The following is a 23,610-nucleotide window of genomic DNA, read 5'->3' as shown; positions in this document are numbered from 1 at the left end:
CCCAGGAGGCTGAGCCCTGCAGACTGCATCACTGGCGGACTGGTGCCTGACTGGTTTGACTAATAAGTGATTGGATATTTGGATGGCAAAGCCAACAAAATTTGATGACATATGAGATATAAGTTGTCAGAAGAAGAGGGGAATCTCACTAACACCAAAAGCTTTGGTTTAAGTAACTGGAAGAATGGACTTAGAATTTACTGAGGTGGCAAGAAGCTTGGGAAGAGGAATTCAAAAGTTCATTTTGGCACATGTAAAATTTGAGAGGCTTTTATTTCATTTTTAAAGATTTTACTTATTTATTCCTGAAAGACACAGAAAGAGAGAGGCAAAGACATAGGCAGAAGGGGAAGCAGGATCCCCATGGGGACCCTAATGTGGGATTTGATCCCAGGACTGCGGGATCACATTCGAGCCAAAAGCAGACACTCACCCACTAAGCCACCCAGGTGTCCCTTTGAGAGGCTTTTAAAACAATTAAATGGAAATATCAAGTAGGCATTTGGCTGGGAAGAGTCCTTGCTGGAAATACAAATTTGGGAGTCATCAAACATTTAGATGCTCTTCAAGGTGAAGAGGCTGGCTTGGATCACCAAGAAAAGAAGAAAACTAAGATGAGCACTGAGCACTCCAAGCATTTGCAGAGTGGAGAGATGAGATCAACAAATGAAACAGAGAAGGAACATTCCTGTGAGGTAGGAGGAGAACCAGAGGCTGATTGATTAGATAACACGAGGATGGAGAATCTGTTGTTGGCTTTGGTGAAATGGAGGACCTTGGCGGGAGCAGTCTCAGGGAATCAACATGATTGATAGTCTGATTGGACAAGTGTCAAGAGAGAATTGAAGGAGAAGACTCAGAAATACAAGTCTAGACATTCCTTCAGGTTATGATAGTAGGAACATGGGCACCTCATGGAGCTCCTTGGCTCCAGCTTTGTCCCCACTTCAACTTGTCTTCCAAGTTCTTGGTAGAAGGTGTGCCCCCTAATCATCAAGATCAGAGGCTTCAGAACTGACTGGCCTTGGTTAAAAACCCCAGCTGTGTCTCTTATTAGCTTTGTGACTAAACACAACTTCCTTAAGCTCTCTGAGACCCTTTTAAAATGGGAATGATGATAGTGCAGGCTGGGGGATAGTAGTACTTAACCTTCATGAAGATCCAATGACCTGATCCACGTGCAGTGTTTGCAGTGTTGGCAGAGCTCTCCAGTTATTGCTGTTATTACTTATCTTTTAAAAAATACAAAGCTGATTATATCCTCACTTTTCACTGTCCTCCATCATATAGGTCCTAATTTCATATGCAGCCTATTTCCTTCATATTTTACAGTTCAGAAATGTAAAAGTACTCTAGGCCCCCAAAGTCACAGGGCAAAAACCTCCCCAGGGCTTTGTTCTCATTAGGGCTTAACTTTAGGAGGTACCATTACCAAGGACCTCCACCTGGGGGCGAGCAAGGAAAGAAGGAGCAGGAACTGTTTACTGAGGCTAAACAGGCATCAGGAATTGGTTCAAAACGCTGCTGTTTTGACTGTGTGGTGTTTGCAGTTATCTGGGACCCTTTACCATGGATAACCAAGAGTTAGTACAGGGTTTATTCAAAAAGAAAGGCAGGAAAGAGAGACAGCAAGAGAGATGGGAGTGGAGGAGAGAGGGAAGCAAAGAGAGGGAGAAAGAGAAGGAAGGCAGGAGGGAAGAAAGACAGGAGGGAGGGAGGAAGAGAGGAGAGAGGGAGGAAGGGAGGGAAGGAGGGAAAGAAGGATGTAGGAGAAGGAGGAGGGAAGGAAGGGGGAGAGAATCTAGCAACAATGCCCCTGGTTAACAGCTTTTCTTTTCTCTGGGTGGTGACAGAAACTAGACTAGGAAAGGGGTGGGGAAAGGGGAGGAGGATGTGAGACAGTCTGAGAAATGAAAGAAAGCAAGCCTTTCTGGTGGCACTCCACCTAGCCTCCCAAAGCACAGCACACCCAGCTGTGGGCAAGGAGCCAGACACCTTGCTGCTGAGTTCACAGGCTGAAGTCCAGAAGAACTAAAGAAGGAAGAACAAAGCTATGGTGAGCTTTTCAGCCTCAAGGACTTCCAGTTACTCAGCTAGAACCCGTTGGGATTTCAAAGACAGGTGGCAAAGGACAAGAAATAACACATTTCATTTTTGGTTTTAGCAAAGCCAAGAATTACAAATGCTGGATCTAAAAAGTGCTCTTAGAACCTTTCTTCTCAGATGTGCTGATTTCTCCTCATTGACTTGTCTCTGGTGAGATTCTTGAGGGAGAACTACCTTGTTGAAATGAGCACTTTTGTGGATAAACATTGGGGTTACTGGAGAAGTGATACACTTCAGAAAATAGGTTTAAGGTGTGCAGAGAATTTGTGGTCTGGGTTCTGAAAAATGTATTCCTTTTAAATGGAAAAAGAAATGAATTGCTTTTCTTTGTTGGTGTCTGGCTATCTGATACTTTTAAGTATCTGAAGCATTGAACCATTATAATCCAGTATAAAAATTTAACTTTTAAATCCCAGACACCAAGAGTTCATTAAGCATCAAAGAACTAATATATATATATATATATATATATATATATATATATATATATTAAGTTTCAAATAGTGTCCTCTAACAGCTCAGCAGAAAGGAAATTCAAAAAATTACTGAAATGTAGAGAAAATCAGAGTAGTCACAATCAGCAACCTGAGGCTAAAACATGAAAAAGAAAAGAAACAACTCTTTATCAATTTCAAAGCAAATTTAATGCCACTTTTTTTGTACACATCTAAGAAACTTCTTACCTTAGACAGGGTTAGTAAGTAAGTGTATTTTATTTTGAACATTAAGAAAGTTCAGCTACCTTCTTAAGGTGCTGTTAACTTGTGACTTAAGAACATAATCTAACTATAGCTTTGTATTTTCTTTGCAGATATTTCCATGGAAATGTCAGAGCGCTCAGAGGTGCTCATGGAATGTCTTCAAGTTTTGGGTCTGGACAGTGCTCTATTTTGGTATGTTATGGTATTTGTATATTGCTAAGCCCTTTTTAACTTAATGCTTATTTTTCTTAAATATCCACTGGGTGTACATAGTTGCAGCAAAGATTATTAGGTAGATAGTTGTTAATTCTATCTTTCCTATGAACATCTTTTTCTTCTTTCTTTTCTTCTTGTTACCTCTAGTACTTCCTCAGAAACATCCAAAACCTGCCACACCCTCATTGCACAGTCCAGATCCTGATAATCCCACATAAGTTTTAATTATGAAGAAATAAAGTCAGTTAAGAAATATCTGATGGGGGCAGCCTGGGTGGCTCGGCGGTTTAGCGCCGCCTTCAGCTCAGGTTGTGATCCTGGAGACCTGAGATTGAGTCCCATGTCGGGCTCCCTGCATGGAGCCTGCAGCTCTCTCTGCCTGTGTCTCTGCTTCTCTCTCTCTCTCTCTTTCTCTCTCTCTCTCTCTGTCTCTCATGAATAAATAAATAAAATCTTAAAAAAAAAGAAAAGAAAAGAAAAGAAAAGAAATATCTGATGGGACATTTAGAATCCATACCAAATATTTAGCATGGTTCTTTCTTTTTTAAAAAAAATTATTTTTAAGTGATCTCTACACCCAATGTGGGGCTTGAACTCACATCCCCAAGATCAAGAATTGCATGCTCTTCCAACTCAGCCAGTCAGGTAGGTGCTCTGTACTTTCTATTTTTTATCAGTAGTTTAGTGCACATCTAGGTCATTTCTACAATTAAAGTATGAGCTCTTTAAGGTCAGACCCTCTATGTATTTTTTTATTCTTCTCCCATTGGTGTGACAAGTTTTATGTCTGATCCTTGAAGACTCTGCTGCAATTGTCTTAAACCTTCTTTGCCATTCCCGAGTAATCTAGTGTCCTTTTAACCTTTAGCCTAGATTTTTAGCTCTGGCCAAACACATGTACTTTCCTCTGCCCCTGACATATTCCTTATACTGTGTCTGCCTCATGTCACCTGCAAAGTTGGCACTCTTTTCATTCAACGAGTGTTTTCCAAGTTCCTGGAATGTGCCAGACACTCTTCTAGGCACTGAGGTTACAACACTGAACCAGTTTCTTCCTTCTTAAGACTTATATTCTGGTAGAATGTTTCTTTACAACTCTGTTCCAAATGTTTATTTTATTACATTCTTTATATTCATTAATCATATCTGTTTCTCTGTTTTCTGTTCCCTTCTGACATATTTAATTTGATCAAAATTAATTGCGCTTTCTTTGCATATGTTATTCCTTGTTCATAAGCCTTAGGAGACTGTAAAAATTGAATCTATGTTTTCTTTGGTATCTTCCATGGTTTTTGTCCTACCTGGTGAAAACTCAACAAATGTTGATGGTCAAAAAAACATTTACCTTAATGGTAGAACTGTGTTTCACATAGATCATACCATGCTTAAAATGGCATATGCTACCACGAGGTCATGGCATAATTATGTATTTATTTCTATTTTTGTCAAAGTCCTCATTTTCAAAGTGCCATACGATTGTTAAACACCATCAGCTGAGTATTTTTGTACACAGAACATGATCTAAATCAATTTCATAATCCTGCTTCATTTAGTTTTGTAAATTTTTCTTTTTAGAAATATATAGTTAAATATATAAGGCTTGAGTTATGTATTGAGGCTTTCCCAGAAGCAGCTCTTCCTGTGGTAAAAGATTATCTTTTTGATATGAAAAAGATTACTTAAAAGTATGTTGTTATGCCTGTCCTCATATTATTCTCCCATAGAAAGATAAATGTTGGCTTTTAGGAAATTATCCCAGGATAAAAAAAATGGAGAGTAAGTTTTAGGGAAATATAATTATACATAAATGGAAAAAGAAATATGAATTTCTAAAATATGTCAGTTAAATTTCACTTGGAAGAATTTTGAGAAAAAATGATGTTATAAAAATTAATCTAGGAAGCCACCAAATTTGCCTAAAACAGAGAGATGAGTAAAAAGTATTTTATGTTACCGTGAAAAGTGATTAGAACCCTAAGGTCTAGGTTCTACTTCAAATCTGCAAATGACTGATTCTGTGGTCTTGGTTTCATCATCTCTCTGTGGCAGGCTCAGCCTGGATTACTTCTAGATTCTTTTCAGCTGTTAACTGTGAACCTACATAGTTCACACTGGTGTCTTTCAGATTTCCTTGCACATCATGGAACCAACTGCTGGACTTACCACCATTCTGAAAAACCCATGAACTGGGCAAAGGCTAGAAGGTTCTGTCAAGCAAATTACACAGATTTAGTTGCCATACAAAACAAGGGGGAAATTGAATACCTGCAGACGACACTTCCCTTCAGCCCCACTTACTACTGGATAGGCATCCGGAAGGTAGGGGGGATATGGACTTGGGTAGGAACCAACAAGTCTCTAACCAGAGAAGCAGAGAACTGGGGAGTTGGAGAGCCTAACAACAAAAAGTCCAAAGAGGACTGTGTGGAGATCTACATCAAGAGGACCAGAGATGCAGGAAAGTGGAATGATGACTCCTGCTTCAAACAAAAGATAGCCCTCTGTTACACAGGTAGGGAGTGGCCACAGTAGAGAGAATGATGGGACTAATCCCAGAGTGGGTGGTAGGAAAGAAAGGAGTTCCTAGTACAGTCTAAAATAAATCCAGTCCTCAAAAATAAAATAAAATAAAATAAAATAAAATAAAATAAAATAAAATAAAATCATGTCACTTCTGTGCATGTGAGGCTGGTCCTAACACCGAAAAATTACATTCTAAATCAATTTACATCATTATGTGAGTGTATGTGAGAAGTAAGGTAAGGAAGTGGAAGCAGAAGATGGGTCTGGCCAAGAGCTCAGGCCATGACCCCCGTTTCCTCATTGGAAGGTAAGGGGCTTTATGTTCATGTTTCCTTCTTGGCTTAATCTTATATGGTTCTACATAATAAAATACTGCCATATTTCATTATCTGTGGAAGATGAAAATTTCTGTTTTCAGTTCTAAAACAGTCAGATTTTTCCAAGTCATATTTCAACATTGAAACATACTGAATTTGATCTCTTGTAAATTGGGCTCTCCACAGACTTCTTAATCTTTCTCTGGTACTTTCTATAAAGAAAGGGATTGCCAAGCATATTGCAGAAATAGTTAGGTCATCATTTAACCTGCTTATAATATTTATAACAAAGTAATTCCAAGAGTTTCAAAGTATGTCACTAAGTTTCCGCAAAATGTTATGTAGTATTGGCCTTGGTGAATTCATTCTATGTATATGTCTGTGGCTACATGGCCAGTATATTACATAAACAAAAAATTCTAGCATATGGATTTTATGCAAAAATCCTATGAATGTACAAATAAACCTTTCCTGTTTATTAAAATAGTTGCAGCAAAAAACTTATCTATTCCTAATGAAATAACTATGAGTACTAAGAAGTAATCACATTACAATAATTTATTTTTGACCTCTCCTTAAAGCTTCTTGTCAGCCCTCGTCATGTGGCAACCACGGAGAATGTGTGGAAACCATCAATAACTACACCTGTAACTGTGATGTGGGCTACTATGGGCCCCAGTGTCAATTCGGTAAGCTCCCTTTCCTGACTTTGTCTCTTCCTATGTAAAGTTACAGGGGTTATTGTAGCTTGTGGAATTTGACTGGGACGAAATTATACTAGCCATTCTGAGAAATGAGAAGTTTTGATCAGAAGGATATCCTTGCACAATGTTGTTAGCTTTCCTGAAAGATTTCATAAGTCAGCATGAAGTTTCACTTCTTAGCAAATCTTTCTACCACAAAGAACCCAGGGCTGGGAAGAAAGCTGGAACAATGACAATAATGCATCAAGGATGGTAGATTCCTGTTCTTAGGGAACTCATAATCTAGCCAATTTGTTGGATTCATGAGAAGCCTAACACTTGAAAGAAACATTGTCATTTATTATGAAGGGGATGAGTTACCCATTAGGTAATCTCGCTTTTTTATGTAATCCACAAAGTCATGACAGGGAAGCCCCAAAAGTTCACATAATGATATGAATATAGGTCATAGAAACATAGTAGTAAATCCAACACATTTAATTGGGCTGGGTATTTGGGGGGACACAGAGACAAATCTATTATAGATTCTGCCCATAAAGGATTTGCAATTACCTAGTGGAAATTATATATGCTCATAATTTAGTTTGATGGAAAGCAAGGTAAACTGGAGTTAACTGCCTAATGCAAGAATCTGGCCTTTATTTGACAATGGGAGGCCACTTAGCATCTTAACACCTACATTTGGGGCAATTTTCCTAGAAGCAATGCATAAAATGGATTGGAGATCAAAAAGAGAAGATGGAGAAAATCGGTGGGAGTCTGTTGAAATCATTCACAGTCATGGTGGTAGAAACAGAAAGGAAAGAGCATGTAGATTCAAAGTCAAGGAGTCTTTGACCTAGTCAACTCACTACTGAAAGAAATATTAAATCCTTTGATTGATATTGATTGAGTTTCAAAACCACGGTTGAAGTATCTGGTGCATAGGACAAAAAAGTATAAGAAGAGAAAAGCAGTGTTTGTAAAGAACAAAGAATTAGGGGCTTCTGGTTGGCTCAGTGGTTGAGCATCTGCCTTGGGCTCAGGACGTGATCCCAGAGTCCTGGGATCCAGTCACATCAGGCTCCCTGCAGGGAGTCTGCTTCTCCCTCTGCCTATGTCTCTGCCTCTCTCTCTCTCTCTCTCTCATGAATAAATAAATAAAATCTTAAAAAAAAAAACCTGAGGAATTAAAGTCAAATGTCAAATAACTGGAATAGGTCTAACTCATTTCACTCAATTCCTACCCAATACCTTCACTCCACTTCTGAAGTTTATTTTTGTTTATTTCTTTATTTATCCTTAATATTTTTATCTTTTATTTTTTAATCCTTATATCTTTGGCATGCCCATTTCACTCCTTTTCAAACATTTTACTCTTTTTCTTTTTTCTCTCAGCTTCCATTTTATCGTTCTTTTCTGGTCTTCTTTCTACCTGTAATCATTTCTTCTTGGGATTCTTCACTGGCACTTATCCAAGCACATACAATATTGTTATTTCTCATCTTCTTCTATCTTTTGTCCAAGGACTCTACATGACCCCGTTTTGGTCAAACTACCAACTTCTGTGGACTCACAAATGCATGTGAGCTTCACACTGACAGATCTTTTTCCAGCCCTTTCCAGCTAGGCATATCTCTTTTGATGCTCCAGAGACTGTAAAATCAACTGTCCTGGCCAGGTTTCCTTTTTGTATTTCTTATCCTGGTATGAGACCTCACCATTTATGTGGGCAACCTGATATGAAACTCTTTCACCTCCCCTTACATTTATGCAAGTAACACACTACTCATTTTTATAATTTAATTAATTATTAATTATTTATTAATATTTCTCTAATTTGCCTCTTATTTGTTGATTCTACTACCACTGCCCTCATTCCTTCTAGGTTATTGCATTAATTTCTTATTTGAGTTCCACAACTTTAAATTAACTCCCCATTAACATACTATTCATACTATAGGTAGGCTGATCAATCAAAAACAATCAGACAAACATCACACATATATGCACCCTTCAATTTCTAACCATCATTTGTCCTACAGGATGAAATCTGAACTCCTCACACTTAGAGAAAAGCTCAATGTATAGTAGGTACTCATTAGATCAATGAAAAAAAAAGATAACAGCATTTTGCTTTAACTCCTACCTTTCTTTCTAATTTCATTTCACATCATCTCCTACCTCCTCTTTCCTTCTAGTAACATTAAAATGCTTGGAGTAAAAAAAAATAAAAAATAATAAAAAAAATAAAATAAAATAAAATGCTTGGAGTTCTCCACACTTTTCATATGTTCTTTGTATCTCATTGACTTGCTCAAGGTTTTCTCTCTCTCACTTTGCACATGGCTAGCACACCTGTTCATCTTTAAGACATAGTTTAGGGACCATTTTTTTCAGAAAGCTTTCTTTAGACTTAGAACAAGCTAAGTCTCCCTATTCCATGTTCTAATAGTTCCACATATTTCTTTCTTGTTTATCCCACATATATTGAAGTCATCCATTTACTTGTCTGTGTCCCCTAGAAGACTGATAGAAGCTTGAGATTAGTAAGCATTTGCCATTTCATATGTCAGAATGAGGCTATGCCTGGAATATATTAAACACCTGCTTGTAGGCATGGGTTGAATTGGAGAACATAATTTAATTTGGGTTTGTACTATATATGGAAAATATAAAAATTCTTCTAGCTCCTCAAGTCCATTCTTACCTGACATCTCAAAAGTAAGGTCTGAATCATGGCTCAAATTTGATAAGGAATAGGACAGAAGAGTAGAAATATTTGCTCAAATGATATGGCAGGACCTAGAAATGTGAAGACTGATTTCCAAGGCTCAATTTGATCTACTATACCACCAGTCAGAGAAGGAAAATAGATAATTTATGAAGAGGGTTGAAAGTAGGAGCTAGAGTGGTTGAAGACAGAATCAAGGCCGAGATGCTTCCTAAAGCTTTCCCACTCTTTCTATGCCTCCTGATCCCAGCACTCTAATATACGTAGGCACTCTGATGCGATAGTTATTTCCAAATTGGTCTGGTCATTCCCATGGAAACCTACCTAGTTAGTTTAAACATTCTCTCCTTAGATAATGCCAATAATAATAAAAAGACTAGCTAATGTTTAATTAGTTCTTCCTATGAGCCAGGTTCTCTTCTAAGTTATTGATCTGTGTTAGATCATTTAATTCCCACACCAACTCTAGGAAGCTAATACAACTATCATGATTCCTCTTTCATAGAAGAAGAGACTGGAGCTAGAAGAGGTAATTTACCTTGTGCAAAGGCAGAGCTAGGATTTAACCCCAGATATCAGGTCTGCCTCACACTAGCCAATGCTGTTTCTTTTCTTGCTGCAGTGATTCAGTGTGAGCCTTTGGAGGCCCCTGATTTGGGGACCATGGACTGTAGTCACCCCTTGGGGGACTTCAGCTTTACCTCCACCTGCACCTTCAATTGCTCTATGGGGACAGACCTCATTGGGATTGAGGAAACCACTTGTGGACCTTTTGGAAACTGGTCATCTCAAGAACCAACCTGTCAAGGTGAGTAACTCTTCAGACTAGAAGCTTTGTCATGGCTGTCTAGGGTTTACAAACCGAGAAAATGCAGTAGAAACTTGCTAAGAAGTCTCTGTCCTCTTTGGAACATAATTTAACCTAGCTTAGATCATACCATGATGTTTTTAAAGGGACCGTTGTTGCTCATATCAAGAAGAAAAGCCACAAATAAAAAACAACCAAATACCTCTGAAACCATCTCAAAATATGCACATAATTTTCAGTAATACATGGTGTAACTATACTGTAATTTTTATTTTAGTTTTCTCATTGGCATGGCATAAGTAGCCAGTCTTGCTGGTTCGTCTGTCCTCTCAGTAACACCCATTTTATGTGGCATCTTACTGAACACCAACCAGTTTCCTTCTCAGGGAGTTGAGGGTTTGGTGTTTTGTTTTGTTTTGTTTTGTTTTTAAAGTGGGCTCCACGCCCAGTGTACCCAATGTGGGGCTTGAACTCACAACCCTGACTGAGATCAAGACCTGAACTGAGATCAAGAGTCCGACACTTAACTAACTGAACCACCGGAGCCCCAGTAGAGGTTTTTTTTATTGTTTTATTTGGTTTATTCTTGAAATCATTTTTACTTTTCCTTCTCTATGAACTCTCAAGGGAATAACAACTGCTATGAAAAACAAACAGTCTCTTGATCTTCTTTTTTTATTTGAAATATGGTGGATTTTTTTCTTTTTAACTGTCATGTAAACTATCCCTATATGGGAGAAAACTGGTGGTGTCTGAACTTGTAACTTTGTAAACGTTTTAGTTACATTTTCTCCATTTATGCACCTGCCTCACTAATTTTAGGTGGTTTAACTCTCAGAAAAGCTCTCAAAATAATATTGAAGTCATAGAGCTAAATTGACCAACCTGCTGAATTTTGCAAAAGTTCAGTGACTTATTTCAGACAATTGGGGTGTTTTTCAACCCTGTTTGCTTTAGAAGAAATGGAACGGTAGGAATTCTCTGCATTCACTGAACCTATTCCATAAGATCTCTGGAGGCCAAGGCCATATAGCATGGCACTTCCAGTGGTGTTGCAGAGTTACCAGGACTAGGGCAGCAACCAGGAGCAGCAACCTGGGCAGCAAACTAGGGTAGCAACCTGGGGCACCATCCCTGCTTCCCCTCCCTCCTACCCCCCAAGGGCTGTCAGTGCTCCTGGCTTTCCCCTCTGACACAGCACTCTCTATCATTCTCAGGAAAGTAAAGTCTGGAAGCAGCATTATCAGAACTAATTTTTGGAGATTCTAAAGGTCTAGATTCAATCAAGTGGTTCTATAGTTGTGTCAAGCCAACATTGGTTAAAACATTTGGTCAAGGTCTCTGCTCAGAAATACTGCTTTTTTTCTTTTTCATTGAAGTAATTCAATGTGTGCCTTTGGAGGCCCCTGATTTGGGGACCATGGACTGTAGTCACACCCTGGGGAACTTCAGCTTTACCTCCACTTGCACCTTTAACTGCTCAGAAGGAACCGAATTAATTGGGGAGAAGGAAACTATTTGCCAATCATCTAGAATCTGGTCAAACCCTAAACCAATATGTCAAAGTAAGTAAGTTTGCCCTGATATACTAAAGATTAGAAAATGGAGCTGGTGGATAGGAAGATAGTGGGGAAAATAGAGTAAACTTTTATATTTCATTTTGCTAAATGTATATGGCCTAAAAATAAATTTGTACGTCTTAATTTACTGTAAAATCCTGGGCTGTTCTTGTGTATTCTTTCGATGGCAGCCATTTGTTTCTTCAGCTGATTTTCAACTCCTCCTACCTTAACTCTTAACATCTACAGGCACTAATTGTCTCTGACTTATTTCTCTTCTTCATTCTTCTATTCCACTGCTATCGCACTTCTGTTAGGCCATTAAAATGTCTCTAAAAGGTCACCAATGACTACCTAATTCCCCAAATAGTGGACATTTCTCTATTACCACTAAGCTGATGCCTCCCTAATCTGTGTGTGAGGAGGACTATGTCTTCCTCATTTCCATGGGCTCTCCACTTGATGCAGTGCCTATGATAAGCAAATAAGTTGTTCTCTGTTTTCATCATCTGAGAACTTGAGCCCTTTATCTATTATATTTTTGGGTATGAAGATGGAACCACTTTGAAAGGGTTCATCAAAATAACATGAAGAATAAGGGATACAGACCCTGTACTAATATGCAAAAGTATGTTTATTTAGTTGGCGGTATCAGAACATACACTTTATTCATATGGGTATTTCTTCAATAAAAGTTCCCAAATGAACTTAATTCACTCTATTTTTTTTAAGATTTTATTATTATTTATTTATTCATGAGAAACAGAGAGACAGAGAGGTAGAGACACAAACAGAGGGAGAAGCAGGCTACATAGAGGGAGCCTGACATGGGACTCGATCCTGGGTCTCCAGGATCATGCCCTGGGCCAAAGGCGGTGCTAAACTGCTGAGCTACCCAGGCTGCCCCTAGTTTACCCTTTCAAGAGGATATATAGGTGTATCCATTTAGTTATTTGTGAAGGAAGTAGAAATACATGGTAGGACTACATCATTTGAAAGACAGTTTAGTGTGGGTTCTTGGCATGTAAACAACAAGTGCCTATGTTTGCACAGCTGTTTCAAAGTAAAAGCATTAATAGTTTCCTTTGATTGATATGTTATCTGGTTCAGATCACTGGATTTTATTTTTTCTGAGGTCATATTAGATATTTTAGATCCTCCTTGTGTCTTAGAGTCCCAACTATTGAACAAGGCCATGGAAGTAAATGCAATGATGGCCACACTTTGCCAAGATTTTTAGGCACCTCTTCTGGGAATTCCATTAATTGCCTATCTAGAAATTAAGAATTTATAGGCTTCGGCCTAGAAAAGTTTGTCCCATCTCTGCCTCTGCTGAATACTCATCATGGTCCTTCCCATGGCAGTTTCTTCATCTGTCAAATGGCATCAAATGGGCTATTACTGGAATACGTGGTGGAGGAACAAAGTCTAATGTCACAAGATGGCACCTAAGTAAGTGGTGCTGTGGCCTCATGCTATGTGCCTTACTGATCTCTTTCAGAAGTGGACAGGAGTTTCTCAATGATCAAGGAGGGTGACTATAACCCTCTCTTCATTCCGGTGGCAGTCATGGTTACTGCTTTTGCTGGGTTGGCATTTATCATTTGGCTGGCAAGAAGATTAAAGAAAGGTATGTGAGTTGCCTTCATATGAAAGTAATACAATTCAAGGTGGAAAAAAACATTGAAACCCACAGGAAGTTAAGTATGATCAATTCACCTGAAGCAGGATACCAAGCTCTGTGTTCTATAAACATCATCCCTGGGGACGTGTGAAACAACTCACGTATGCTTCCATTAAAACAAGTTGGCTGTATTGTGCTTTTTATCCGACAAACCTTTTAAAAATGCCTAGTGTTTTCAAGGCATGCTAGAGTAATAATAGACAAACGAGATATTTTAATGATTCTTTGCTCTTATTTAATTCTGAAAAAAGGATGCATAATCTCTGTCCTTTAAGAAGTCTCCATGCCTTTGATCTCAGTGCTTCAATTCCACTAGAAAATGAATCTGATGTTTTTAAGGTACTGTTCCTCAAAATCTGAGCCACATACCTGTCTGGCTTCTAATGTGTGGGAATTACACTGTCCCTGGAAGAAATCCTCATGCTTTCTCTCCAGTGTCTATTCACTGAGGTCACAGCTCTAACCAAATGCACTGGATTTGCTTTCCCTCCACTCTGGCCTGGAGAAGAAAAGGGAATAAGGAGGACTGTTTGAGAAGCTAATAACTGCTGTCTGGAACAGTACATGGGACACCAGGGAAAAACAACAGCATCACTCCCCTCAACTCCCCCCTAAGTATGTCCAAACCTCAAAGTGAGATTGACTCGCTGGTTAGAGACCCACGGTCTGGCAGGCCCTGGGTATGCACTGCCACGTTTGGACAAACTGACCTGACAGAAATGTTTAAGACTATGAAATTCAAGGAGATTAAGCAGCTTTTGAGATATCCCTGCTTTAAGTTCAGAGGCCATCGATGATCTCAAAATAATTGCTAACCAACTGCTTTGCGTTGCATTTCTATGGAGTCAGCTGATTGCCATTTTAATTTTACTTCCATCAATTAATTAGTATGTATTCTGCTCATTGAATATGGTGTATAAAGGCTGCCCCTCACCCATCCTCACTGCCAATTATAGGAATATTATCTACCAATCATTCTTCTATTATGATCTGATCTTTCATTCCAAATTTAAGAATGGCACTAGATTCATTTTATAACCAACTCAGAAAGAAAATGAATGGGGGCACTGTTGATGTGCTAAATCTTCACTAGTGTCAAGTGAGAGCACTGAGCAGTTCAAATGTCTCTGCTCCTGCTTTTGGAATTCTGCTAAGATTGGATCCCATGATCTTACTGCATGATATTAAGCACTTAAGTATTACACTAAGGCACAGGAAGAATGATATTTTTTCTCCCACCATTGGTTATCCTTTCGATTGAGTCTTCAAAGCCTGACCCCAATCATCTTTTTTCCCCTCCTACCTTGGGTAATGGTGATAGAAATGAGGGGTAGAGAATACAGTGGGCCATTCATTACACACTGCCCTCTGGGCTGTTCTCTAAATAACCTTTAAGGAATTGGGGGCTGTGAGTCATCTTAATAAGGAGGATATCCCCAAATTCCAGTCTTTTAATAACTGATAGTAGAATCAAAAGAATACAATGAAGTCACTTGTATTCAGTGGCAGGGTAAGGGGTGGGGGTTAGCTAGCTCAAGTGGTTCTATCAGCAGGGCTGAGAAAAGTAGTGGGGTTGTTGTTTTTAAATTTTTTACCTTGGAGTCATTTCTGTACAAGATCTCAAACTGATAACTTGAAAACTACATGCCCCTGCTGTGGGAATAAGTGTGGGGCAAACAGGAAACAGATAACGGGCAGTTAGGCTAGATACATGTATGCCAACAAAAAGAACAGAAGCCCCATAAGATCACTGACTTTGTAGGGGAGTCAGGGTATCTTTAATGTAGCATTTTAATAGCCTCCATTTATAGAACATCTTCTGATATTTCCAACTTCCAAGTAACTTTGTTTTCCAATGATTGTAGTTGTAAGTTAGTTCTTTGCAACACGAAGAATGTTTTTCCTATAGCAATGGTGTTAGGAATGATGGATAGGTTCCCAGGCTAACCCCCCAGAGCTTTTCTAATGGTGTAGCTGGCACATTTACAAGAAAAAAGTGAAAAGCAATAAGCTGCATATATATATATAGTAGTTATCAACTGGGAAGATTTAATAAGTGTTTTGAGTTCAACAAGCTGGAAAAAGAGGGAAGGTGAATATTTAGGACATAGTAGCCAGTGAAATGACTAGATTCTTTTTTTTTTTTTTTTTAAGATTTTATTTATTCATGAGAGACACAGAGAGAGACAGGCAGAGACATAGGCAGAGGGAGAAGCAAGCTCCCTTTGGGGAGCCCGATGCGGGACTTGATCCCAAGACCCCAGGATCACGACCTGAGCTGAAGGCAGACACTTAACCACTGAGCAATGCAGGTGTCCCCCAACTAGATTCTTGATACCTGTCCTGTCCTTGGATGGATTTTCTGAACCTGCACTTCAGTCGCTGCTCTAGTTGTCTTGATACCCAGGCATTTGCTCCTTTCTTCTGGAAGAGAAATAAATGCAAATCTAGAAATGCGTGCCCTTCTGTATGAGCTTATCTAGAAATAGTTTTTTTTTCCCCTAGATAATCGTTCTCTGATTAGTCATTATCATTGGCCCTGTTTGATAAATAAGGAAACTGAGGCAGTGATTTTATTTTATTTTAATTTTTTTTAAAATTTTTATTTATTTATGATAGTTACAGAGGGAGAGAGAGGCACAGAGACAGAGGCAGAGGGAGAAGCAGGCTCCATGCACCGAGAGCCCGACGTGGGATTCGATCCCGGGTCTCCAGGATTGCGCCCTGGGCCAAAGGCAGGCGCCAAACCGCTGCACCACCCAGGGATTCCTTTTTTTTTTTTTTTTTTTTAATTTTTATTGAGGCAGTGATTTTAGACCAAATCTCTCAAATCCCATATTGGCAGGGGCCAGAATGAGAGATAGATTTCCATCCATACATGTCCCCTAACACCAATGGTGTTCAGATTAATGAGGCTCTATATTTTCTCTTGGTTGGGAGAATTTCCCACCTGAATCAACCCGCAGGGTTAGAATGGGGCATGAAACTGAACACAGGCCCCTTACTTCCTTTTTCTTCACAAAGAACTCTCTCAATAGTGACAGATTCTTGCTTATGTATTGTTATGTGTTTCATTGTTCCTAAAAGGAAAATATATTTCTATGAAGATAAATAAGCAGAACTTGAAAGTGATTCAGATTTAATTCTCCTTTCTCAAATGCATTCAGCTCATGTAATCAGCAGGCTGAATTTTGGAAGAAATTTTTAAAATAGTAAATTCTAATATTTTAAAGGCTTAAAACAGTAACTGAGCAAGCAGCACTGTGTATGTGCTAGACCCTGGCCTAAATACTTTGAATACGTTTTATTTTATCAACTCCAGGAGGAAGATGTAATTATCATACTCTTTTTACAGATGAACTGTGGCTTGAGAGGGTAAGAAGTTATTCAGAGACATACCACAGTTGATAAAACAGAATTTGCACACAGATTGGATGATTCTAGAGCTCCAGTTTATAGCCACTGAAATATAGTGCTTCCAGGTGTTTTTTTTTTTTTTCTTCAAAAAGCTTTTTTTTTTTTTTTTGCCTTTTTCTTTTTTTCCCTCTAGAGTCCAACCCTGCAGTTCATTCATTGATCTATTTATTTATACACTGCTTTTTTTCAGAAATTATGTAAGACGGTTTATGAAATGCACTCACCATAGTAAGTTAAAATTAGTCTAAAAGTAGATAAGAAAAGAAGCCCAAAATTTAGGTTGCAAAAATAAGTTGGAGCAAGAGGTGCGGTTGGTACACAAAAATATGTGTCACAAAGCTCTGTACACTCGACAGAAAAGGGTCTCAGCTCTGGTCTGTTTCCTGGCAGCCAAAGAAGGGAGTGTAACTTGTTACGATATTTACTGTGTTTGTGAGATAAAAACACATCAGTTACTCAGATGAGATGAGTAATTCCTGCCACTGAGACCCAAGTGAAATTTCTTTGTGGATTTTCACAGACAAGGTGATGTGAGACGTAATGACACATATTCTTACAGGATTAGCAGCCAAGTCTCTTAGGGAAGAATCTGCAGGTGGGCTAAGATGGTGGGTGAGAAGGGGTAAACAACGTGTATGGGTATAGCAGGACTGACAGCCAGACAATTTGGGCTAGACTTCTGTCTTCATGATCAGCACAGAGGGTGGAATGGAATGCAGAAGCATGTGCATCAGTGGATCAGTCATACCTGAGTCTCTACCACTGTTTGAATTAGAACATTAAGCCAGCATCTCAAATCCCCTTATGCACAGATGGGGTCCACCCAACCAATGTGTGATACACTTCAAAAGCCAGTTTTAGGAGTGGGACTCTGCCTTCCCTCTTACTTAAAAAAAAAAAAAATTGGAATTGCCTACTTATGCTGATGCCATTTTTCTATTTCTTCTTTTTTTAGGTAAAAGATCTCAGAAAAGGTAAGTTTCATCAGTGAGGAGTTTCTGCATTTGTTGATCTTTTCTCTACCTTCCTTGAGGTACTTCCTGTTATAGCTAGACACATTAACTCCTTAGTAACTATTTACATGGGATCTCATTCAATGAAATTTCCATATAAAGTGATTATCTACTAGCCTCTTTGAAAAGCTATGCTTCTGGCTTTTTTGTGTATGGGTGGTTTTGTTTCAGTGCCAGGGGGTTAGAATGAATGAATGATGCCCTATTAAGAAAGGACAGTTATGTGAATGAAGCTCTGTCTGGTTATCCCTGAATTTTCTGTAAGGATTGGAAGCTTTATGATATGTCTCTTCTTTTCCTAGAGGAATACAAGGGCAATATCAAGTACAGTATTTAGGAAACATTCAATTCATCAAGCATTTTTTGAGAAACTAATAAATCCCAGGCCCTAATTCTGGACCCCAGGCCTTCAGTGCCTAGTATAAGAATATAAAGGACTACTGCGCTGATAAGCATTGACCTTCAGAAATATGGAAGAGGTAGGGAACATGAATTCTGCCTGTGGCTTCCCCAGTGAGGCAATTTTTTTTTAGCTTGGTTTTGAACCTCAGATGTTTTTTCAACTGGAGAAACACAGACTGAGAAGAGATGTACACATGTGTCCATACATGGTCCACCTGCAGAAGTGAGGATGGCAAACATTTCTCAGTTCAGGGGTCCAGTGACTTGCTTTGGGATTTTGGGAAGGAGATTATAAATAGGAACAACTATGGAGGTGAGGCTTTGGTATATACTGAGAGCCCAGGTAGAAAACTGAAATACAGGACACTTGGGTGGCTCAGTGGTTGAGGGTCTGCCTTCAGCCCAGGGTGTGATCCTGAAGTCCCAGGATCGAGTCCCACATTGGGCTGCCTGCATGGAGCCTGCTTCTCTTTCTGCCTCTCAGGCTCTCTCTCTCTCTCTCTCTCTCTCTCTCTCTCTCTCTCTCTCGTCTCTCATGAATAAATAAATAAAATCTTAAAAAGAAAACTGAAATGCTGGAAGAAGCAGAATGGTCCCTGAGGAGATTGGTTGCTCATTCAGACAACCATGCTACCAACCACAAATTGTTATGAAGTTCTTACTAGTTCAGTGAGCTGTAGCTGTGAGTGCAAAAGAGAAGTCATGGGACACTCAACTCTGGGGAACACACTGAAGGTTGCTAGAGGGGAGGCTGGTGTGGGGATGGGGTACCTGGGTGATGGGCATTAAGGAGGGCATGTGATGTAATGAGCACGGGTTGTTATATGCAACTGAAAAATCACTAAATTCTACCCTTGAAACTAATAATACCTTATATGTCAGCTACGTTACATTTAAATAAAATATCTATTAAAAAAGAGATTCCAAGGAGACATAAGGCAACATAAGCCAGATCATAGAATAATTTATAAGCCATAGTAAGGAGTATGGACTTAATCCTGAGGTCTTTGGGGTAAAGCAGGTGAATGCCATGCTGAAATTTGCATCTTATAAAGATCATTTTGCAAACAGGGGAGTTGGGTGAGTCTGAAGGCAAAGAACTGTTTTGGGGGCAGATATTAGGTTAAAGATGATGGTGCCCGTCTAGAGAAATACCAATGAGGTTGAGTTCATGAGGTGAGAGTGTAGTTAATTGGCTGAGAAAGAGAGAAGAATCAGAAGTCCTCATGTTTTTTATTGGGAACTGGTGGATGGTTACTATATACTATACTATGTACTGAGAAGGGAAGACAAAAGAATGAGAAGTTTTGGAGGTGAAGATCATAGATTCAGTTTTGTCTTTATTGAGCTGTGGTGACTGTGGCTCATCCACATTTAATTGGTTCAGTCTGTAGCACAGGGGCCATCTTGGGGCAGGAGAGTGGATTTCGGAGTTCTCTCATTCCAAGAGGTTACCTGCTATTTTGGGGAGAGTGTGGAGTGGGAGAAAAAAAAAGGTTGTGAAAAAAAAAAAAAGGTTGTGGGAGAGAGGCGGGAACCAGGGGAACATCCATATCAAACAGGTCGGTGAAGGAAAAAGGAGGATGGGGAGAGGTTGCCAGAGAGACAGAAGGAAAATGAGGAGAGTCTGGATCATGAATACCAAGGAAAGAAAGAAGTAGAAACAGTTTCAAGTGCTGCCTGGTGAGTTCTCACTGGATGTAACAAGGGTGTCAGTGCAAAGACTGTTCTCAGTGTTTGAGGTCATGACGGAAGTCTGATTGCCAAGTGTTGAGGATTCAGTGGAAATGAGGAAGTAGAGAGGCAGAACATGTAAGCCATCTCTTTTTAAAACCTTGGCTAGGAGATGAGACAGAAACTGGATAACTGGGGAAGGACATTGGGTCAGTGGAGGTTCTATTCTATGTTACCACCCTATATTCCATTTGATAGTGCAGATGGGGACCTAGACCCTTCTCTGGGCTGGGCTGCCTATCTCTGTGGGCAGGAAATCCACAAGATGTAAAGATTTCTTTCATGCTCACACCTACTGAGTGAAAGTCTTTTCTGGCACAATCCACCCAGAGCCCTTTTTTTTGTCACAGGAACCACCTGTTTTTAATTGCCACTAGATGGAAGCAGATCAATTCAGTTTTTTAGAAGACCTTGGGGGACAGGAAGAGAGGCTAGCAGGAAGAGTATTAGCATTAATTACCACACTCAACTAATTGCCATATTAAGTTTAATGACTCACTGATTTTTACAATGAATCAATCAATAGTTGTTTACTGCATACTTTTGTGCTGGAGCAATGCTAAGCTTGACTGAAAACCGAAAGAAGTAAGTCCTTGACCCTGACCTCAGGAAGATTATTATCTAGTAAGACAGAAAAATAAAAGAATTATTTTCAGAACAATATAAGGCAGATGGTAATGGCCAATGAACTCTGTGTTAAAGGACTTTTTTGATACAAAGAAGCTTGGTGATCACAGAAAACCTTATAAAGAAGGTGGACCCTGGGTTGGTTTCAAGAATGGATAGGATTTAGGTGTATGGAGAGAAGCAGGGAAGACAGACTACAGGGAAATGGTGTAAACATACTATGGCAGTGGGGCAGGGACAGCATGTTTGGAGATCACTGACTGGAACTGCCCAGAGCCCAAGGTGTAGAGAAGCTGTGAACAGAAGTTGAAAGGGAAGGCTGACCCCATCAAGGTAGGTTCTGAACGCATCACCAGATATCCTAGGACTTTGCAAAGAAGCATTTTTTGGTCATTTTGTTGACCAAGGTGACTTTAATTCATGCAATTATAAAATTTTAGGTCTTGAAAGGATCTTGATGGACATCATGTTCAAACTTTCCTTATAACTGAGTCAGTTAAATAAATTTCCAGTAGGCCCTGAGCTAGTGACATAGTTAAAATAATTGTAAACATTTGTGAAACATTAATTCATGCCATGCTGCACACTGCTCTGAGTGTTTTAAGTGTCTGAGATAATTAAATGTTGCCTACAAACCTGTGGTTGAGAAGTACTATTAATATCCTCGCTTTACAGGTAAAGGAACAGAGGCAAAGAGAAATAAAATGTCTAGCCTGAGGTCACAGAATGAGTGACAGAGCTGAGATTTGTACCCATCTAGATCCAAAGATCATGCTCTTAATCCTTATGCTTCTAGAACTCAGGATTCATGACTCTGATGATAGAGTTCTAAGTCCTAGACACCCTCCACCCACGATGTATAATTTTTCACCCTGAAACCATTTGTGATGGCACTGAGAAAGGATAAGATGGAAGAAACATAAAAAAAAAATGAAAACCATCACATGAAACACTGGAACTTTTTTTTTTTAAAGTTCTGGAGCCAACCGTCATAATCCATTGTGTTCATCTTTATTAACTCTTTGCTGGTAAATGACCATCTCCTAGGGCATTGGTGGTTTCAATTCTTGCTGGGTTATTTTTATTCTTCTGCAAATTGGTTCTGTTTACCACCTCATTTGGTTTCTAGTGTCTAAATTCTGCCTGGGTAAAACCTACACCCAAGATACACAGGAAGATACAATGCCAACCTCAGTGGAGGGTATATGTGAAACTTTGTTTTCAGAAACATTTTTATCTCTGTATTGGCAAGCACATTTGCAGCTGTTGAACTGTGGTTTGCCCTGGCAGTTCATCATGAGAGCAGAGTCTTAGAATCTGGTTCTCCCTTTGAAAGGTGCTATTAAGACATGCCATATTTGGTTCCCTCTCTCCCAAAGGCCTCCCCCATCCTCTGTAAGGAGGAGACAACTGTGTCACACACACAAAAAGGTGCCATTTATTTCAGGAAATGAGATTTGTCACTATCCCCTTAAAACATGTCCCACCAGAATCAGACATTTAGAATTAGCACCATACCTTTCATGAGTTTTGATTTTTCTCTAATTTCTCTTTCCACTTGAGCATTGTCATCTTCTACTTCTCACTGAATTTCCACTGCTCAAAATCTATCTAAAATGCCCTTCAAACTCATTTCAATCCAAAGTCAAAGCCCGTGCCCCAGAAATGTCTCCAAGTGTGGTCCATGGACCAGCAGCATTAGTATCACCAGGGAGCTTGTGAGAAATGGAGAATCTCAGGCCCCACTCAAACCTACTGAATCCATCTGCATTTTACCACCACCTCTGGGGTTAAGCAGCTGCAAGCGTGAGAAGCATTGCTCCAGGATTTTCTTCTCATTCCTTTGCCTTAGTGATTGTCCTGTGCCCTGTCCAATCTATTGGAAAGGCATTTTCCTTCACTCCTCTTCTGACCTTCATGAATATTTACCTTTACTGCTAACACTGTTCAGTTTTGCAAGTTTTAAGCTCTTTATTTTAATTTATATTCTCCTGTTTTTCATTCAGCATGGATGATCCGTATTAAAGCACCTTCTGTGAAAGAAAATTCTTGGGAAACTTACTCAAGTGTCCCTGGATGCTTCAAATCCCTCCCTCAATAGTAGTACGTGGTGGTGTCTCCTACATTGAAGATGGAGTGCGTCTCTTTCAGCACATCTGGAAAGATTTCAACAGGACCAGCAGCAACTTCTGCTCCCATTGTGTCCCTCACCCACTCTCGCACCCTACAGTGCTTTATATAGCTCAGTGTTTTAGTCTCTTTCTTGTGGACCCTGCGGGGGGAGAAGATTGCAATGGATTGTGAAGATGTCTGATTTTGCTGTCTTAACTCTACTTCCAATTTCAACCCAATGCTCTACCTGATGACTTTAAATACAGTGGAAACTTGATACATGTGTACTTATAGACTCCATTTTGTTGTGAGTCATGTTTGATCTCGCCTGCCCTCCGGTCACCTCTAGGAGTATATTCATGTTTGATCTCCCCTGCCCTCCAGTCACCTCTAAGGGTATATTCTTAGAGAGAAGCTCATAAAAGTGATGTTACCCTTGCTTTCCAACTCCAGCAAAGTAATGGGGTTCTGCTCCAAACAGAGAAAGTCCTACTTGCATGGTAGCCTCACCTGCTATAAATTGAGACCATCCTATTTAACTGCCTCCAGCCTCCCCACCTTCTGTCTCCTCTTCTTAGTTGGCTGGCTTCCACATGTAGCATCTCAGGAGCACGAAACCAAGAGAGAGAACACAGAGAGAGCCTGCACTGATTTGTTTTTGGTTTTCAGTGTTGCTCTTTTTATTAGACTCACCAAGATGTCTTGTATTGGATGCTTTTTTTTTTTTTTTTAGTGACCACTATATTGTTAATAAAGAAACATCACTAGGATCCTAACTGCAGGGAACACGTCTTCAATGCTACATGGAAGAGTTAAAACAAGTGAAAAGAGATTCCTCCACCTCAGCCTTCTAACCCATCTATGGAGAGTCTCTCTAGTATTTAAGATCCATCTCGGGCACCCTCTCCACCACCCGCTGCCTGCGCCCACTTCTTTCATAGCTACTCCTTTCAAAGCTGGCCCAGACTTGTGGC

The 23,610-nt window shown here is 39.6% G+C and overlaps 1 protein-coding gene and 1 long non-coding RNA gene across 4 annotated transcripts in view; one reads left to right on the top strand and one right to left on the bottom strand.

Moving 5' to 3' along the window:
- The window catches only part of LOC140594989 (uncharacterized), a 134,291-nt gene that overhangs the window by 38,469 nt on the left and 72,212 nt on the right, over nt 1–23,610 (bottom strand). The gene's annotated exons all lie outside the window — the stretch shown is intronic.
- On the top strand, nt 1,908–22,913 carry SELL (selectin L). Of its 3 annotated transcripts, XM_026003281.2 has the most exons (9): nt 1,908–2,056; nt 2,918–2,999; nt 5,149–5,535; nt 6,445–6,552; nt 9,903–10,088; nt 11,468–11,653; nt 13,149–13,277; nt 17,704–17,722; nt 22,531–22,913. In XM_026003281.2, the coding sequence occupies exons 1-9, from the start codon at nt 2,054–2,056 to the stop codon at nt 22,547–22,549; spliced, it is 1,119 nt and encodes a 372-aa protein (XP_025859066.2). In that variant the 5' UTR covers nt 1,908–2,053; the 3' UTR covers nt 22,550–22,913. The 3 variants fall into 3 exon arrangements, with proteins under 3 accessions (XP_025859066.2, XP_072589056.1, XP_072589057.1); XM_072732955.1 differs by lacking the exon at nt 17,704–17,722; XM_072732956.1 differs by lacking the exons at nt 11,468–11,653; nt 17,704–17,722.

This window comes from Vulpes vulpes, chromosome 13, assembly GCF_048418805.1.
Source record: "Vulpes vulpes isolate BD-2025 chromosome 13, VulVul3, whole genome shotgun sequence".
NCBI lineage: Eukaryota > Metazoa > Chordata > Mammalia > Carnivora > Canidae > Vulpes > Vulpes vulpes.
The sequence above is the reverse complement of the archived record's forward strand: the minus strand, read 5'-3'. Positions and strand labels throughout refer to the sequence as shown.

Excerpts from the sequence above, each read along its gene's own strand:
- SELL (XM_072732955.1), top strand. Across the intron at positions 5,536-6,444 it reads GATAGCCCTCTGTTACACAG|CTTCTTGTCAGCCCTCGTCA; the intron begins GTAGGGAGTGGC and ends CTCTCCTTAAAG. Across the intron at positions 13,278-22,530 it reads GGCAAGAAGATTAAAGAAAG|CATGGATGATCCGTATTAAA; the intron begins GTATGTGAGTTG and ends TTTTTCATTCAG.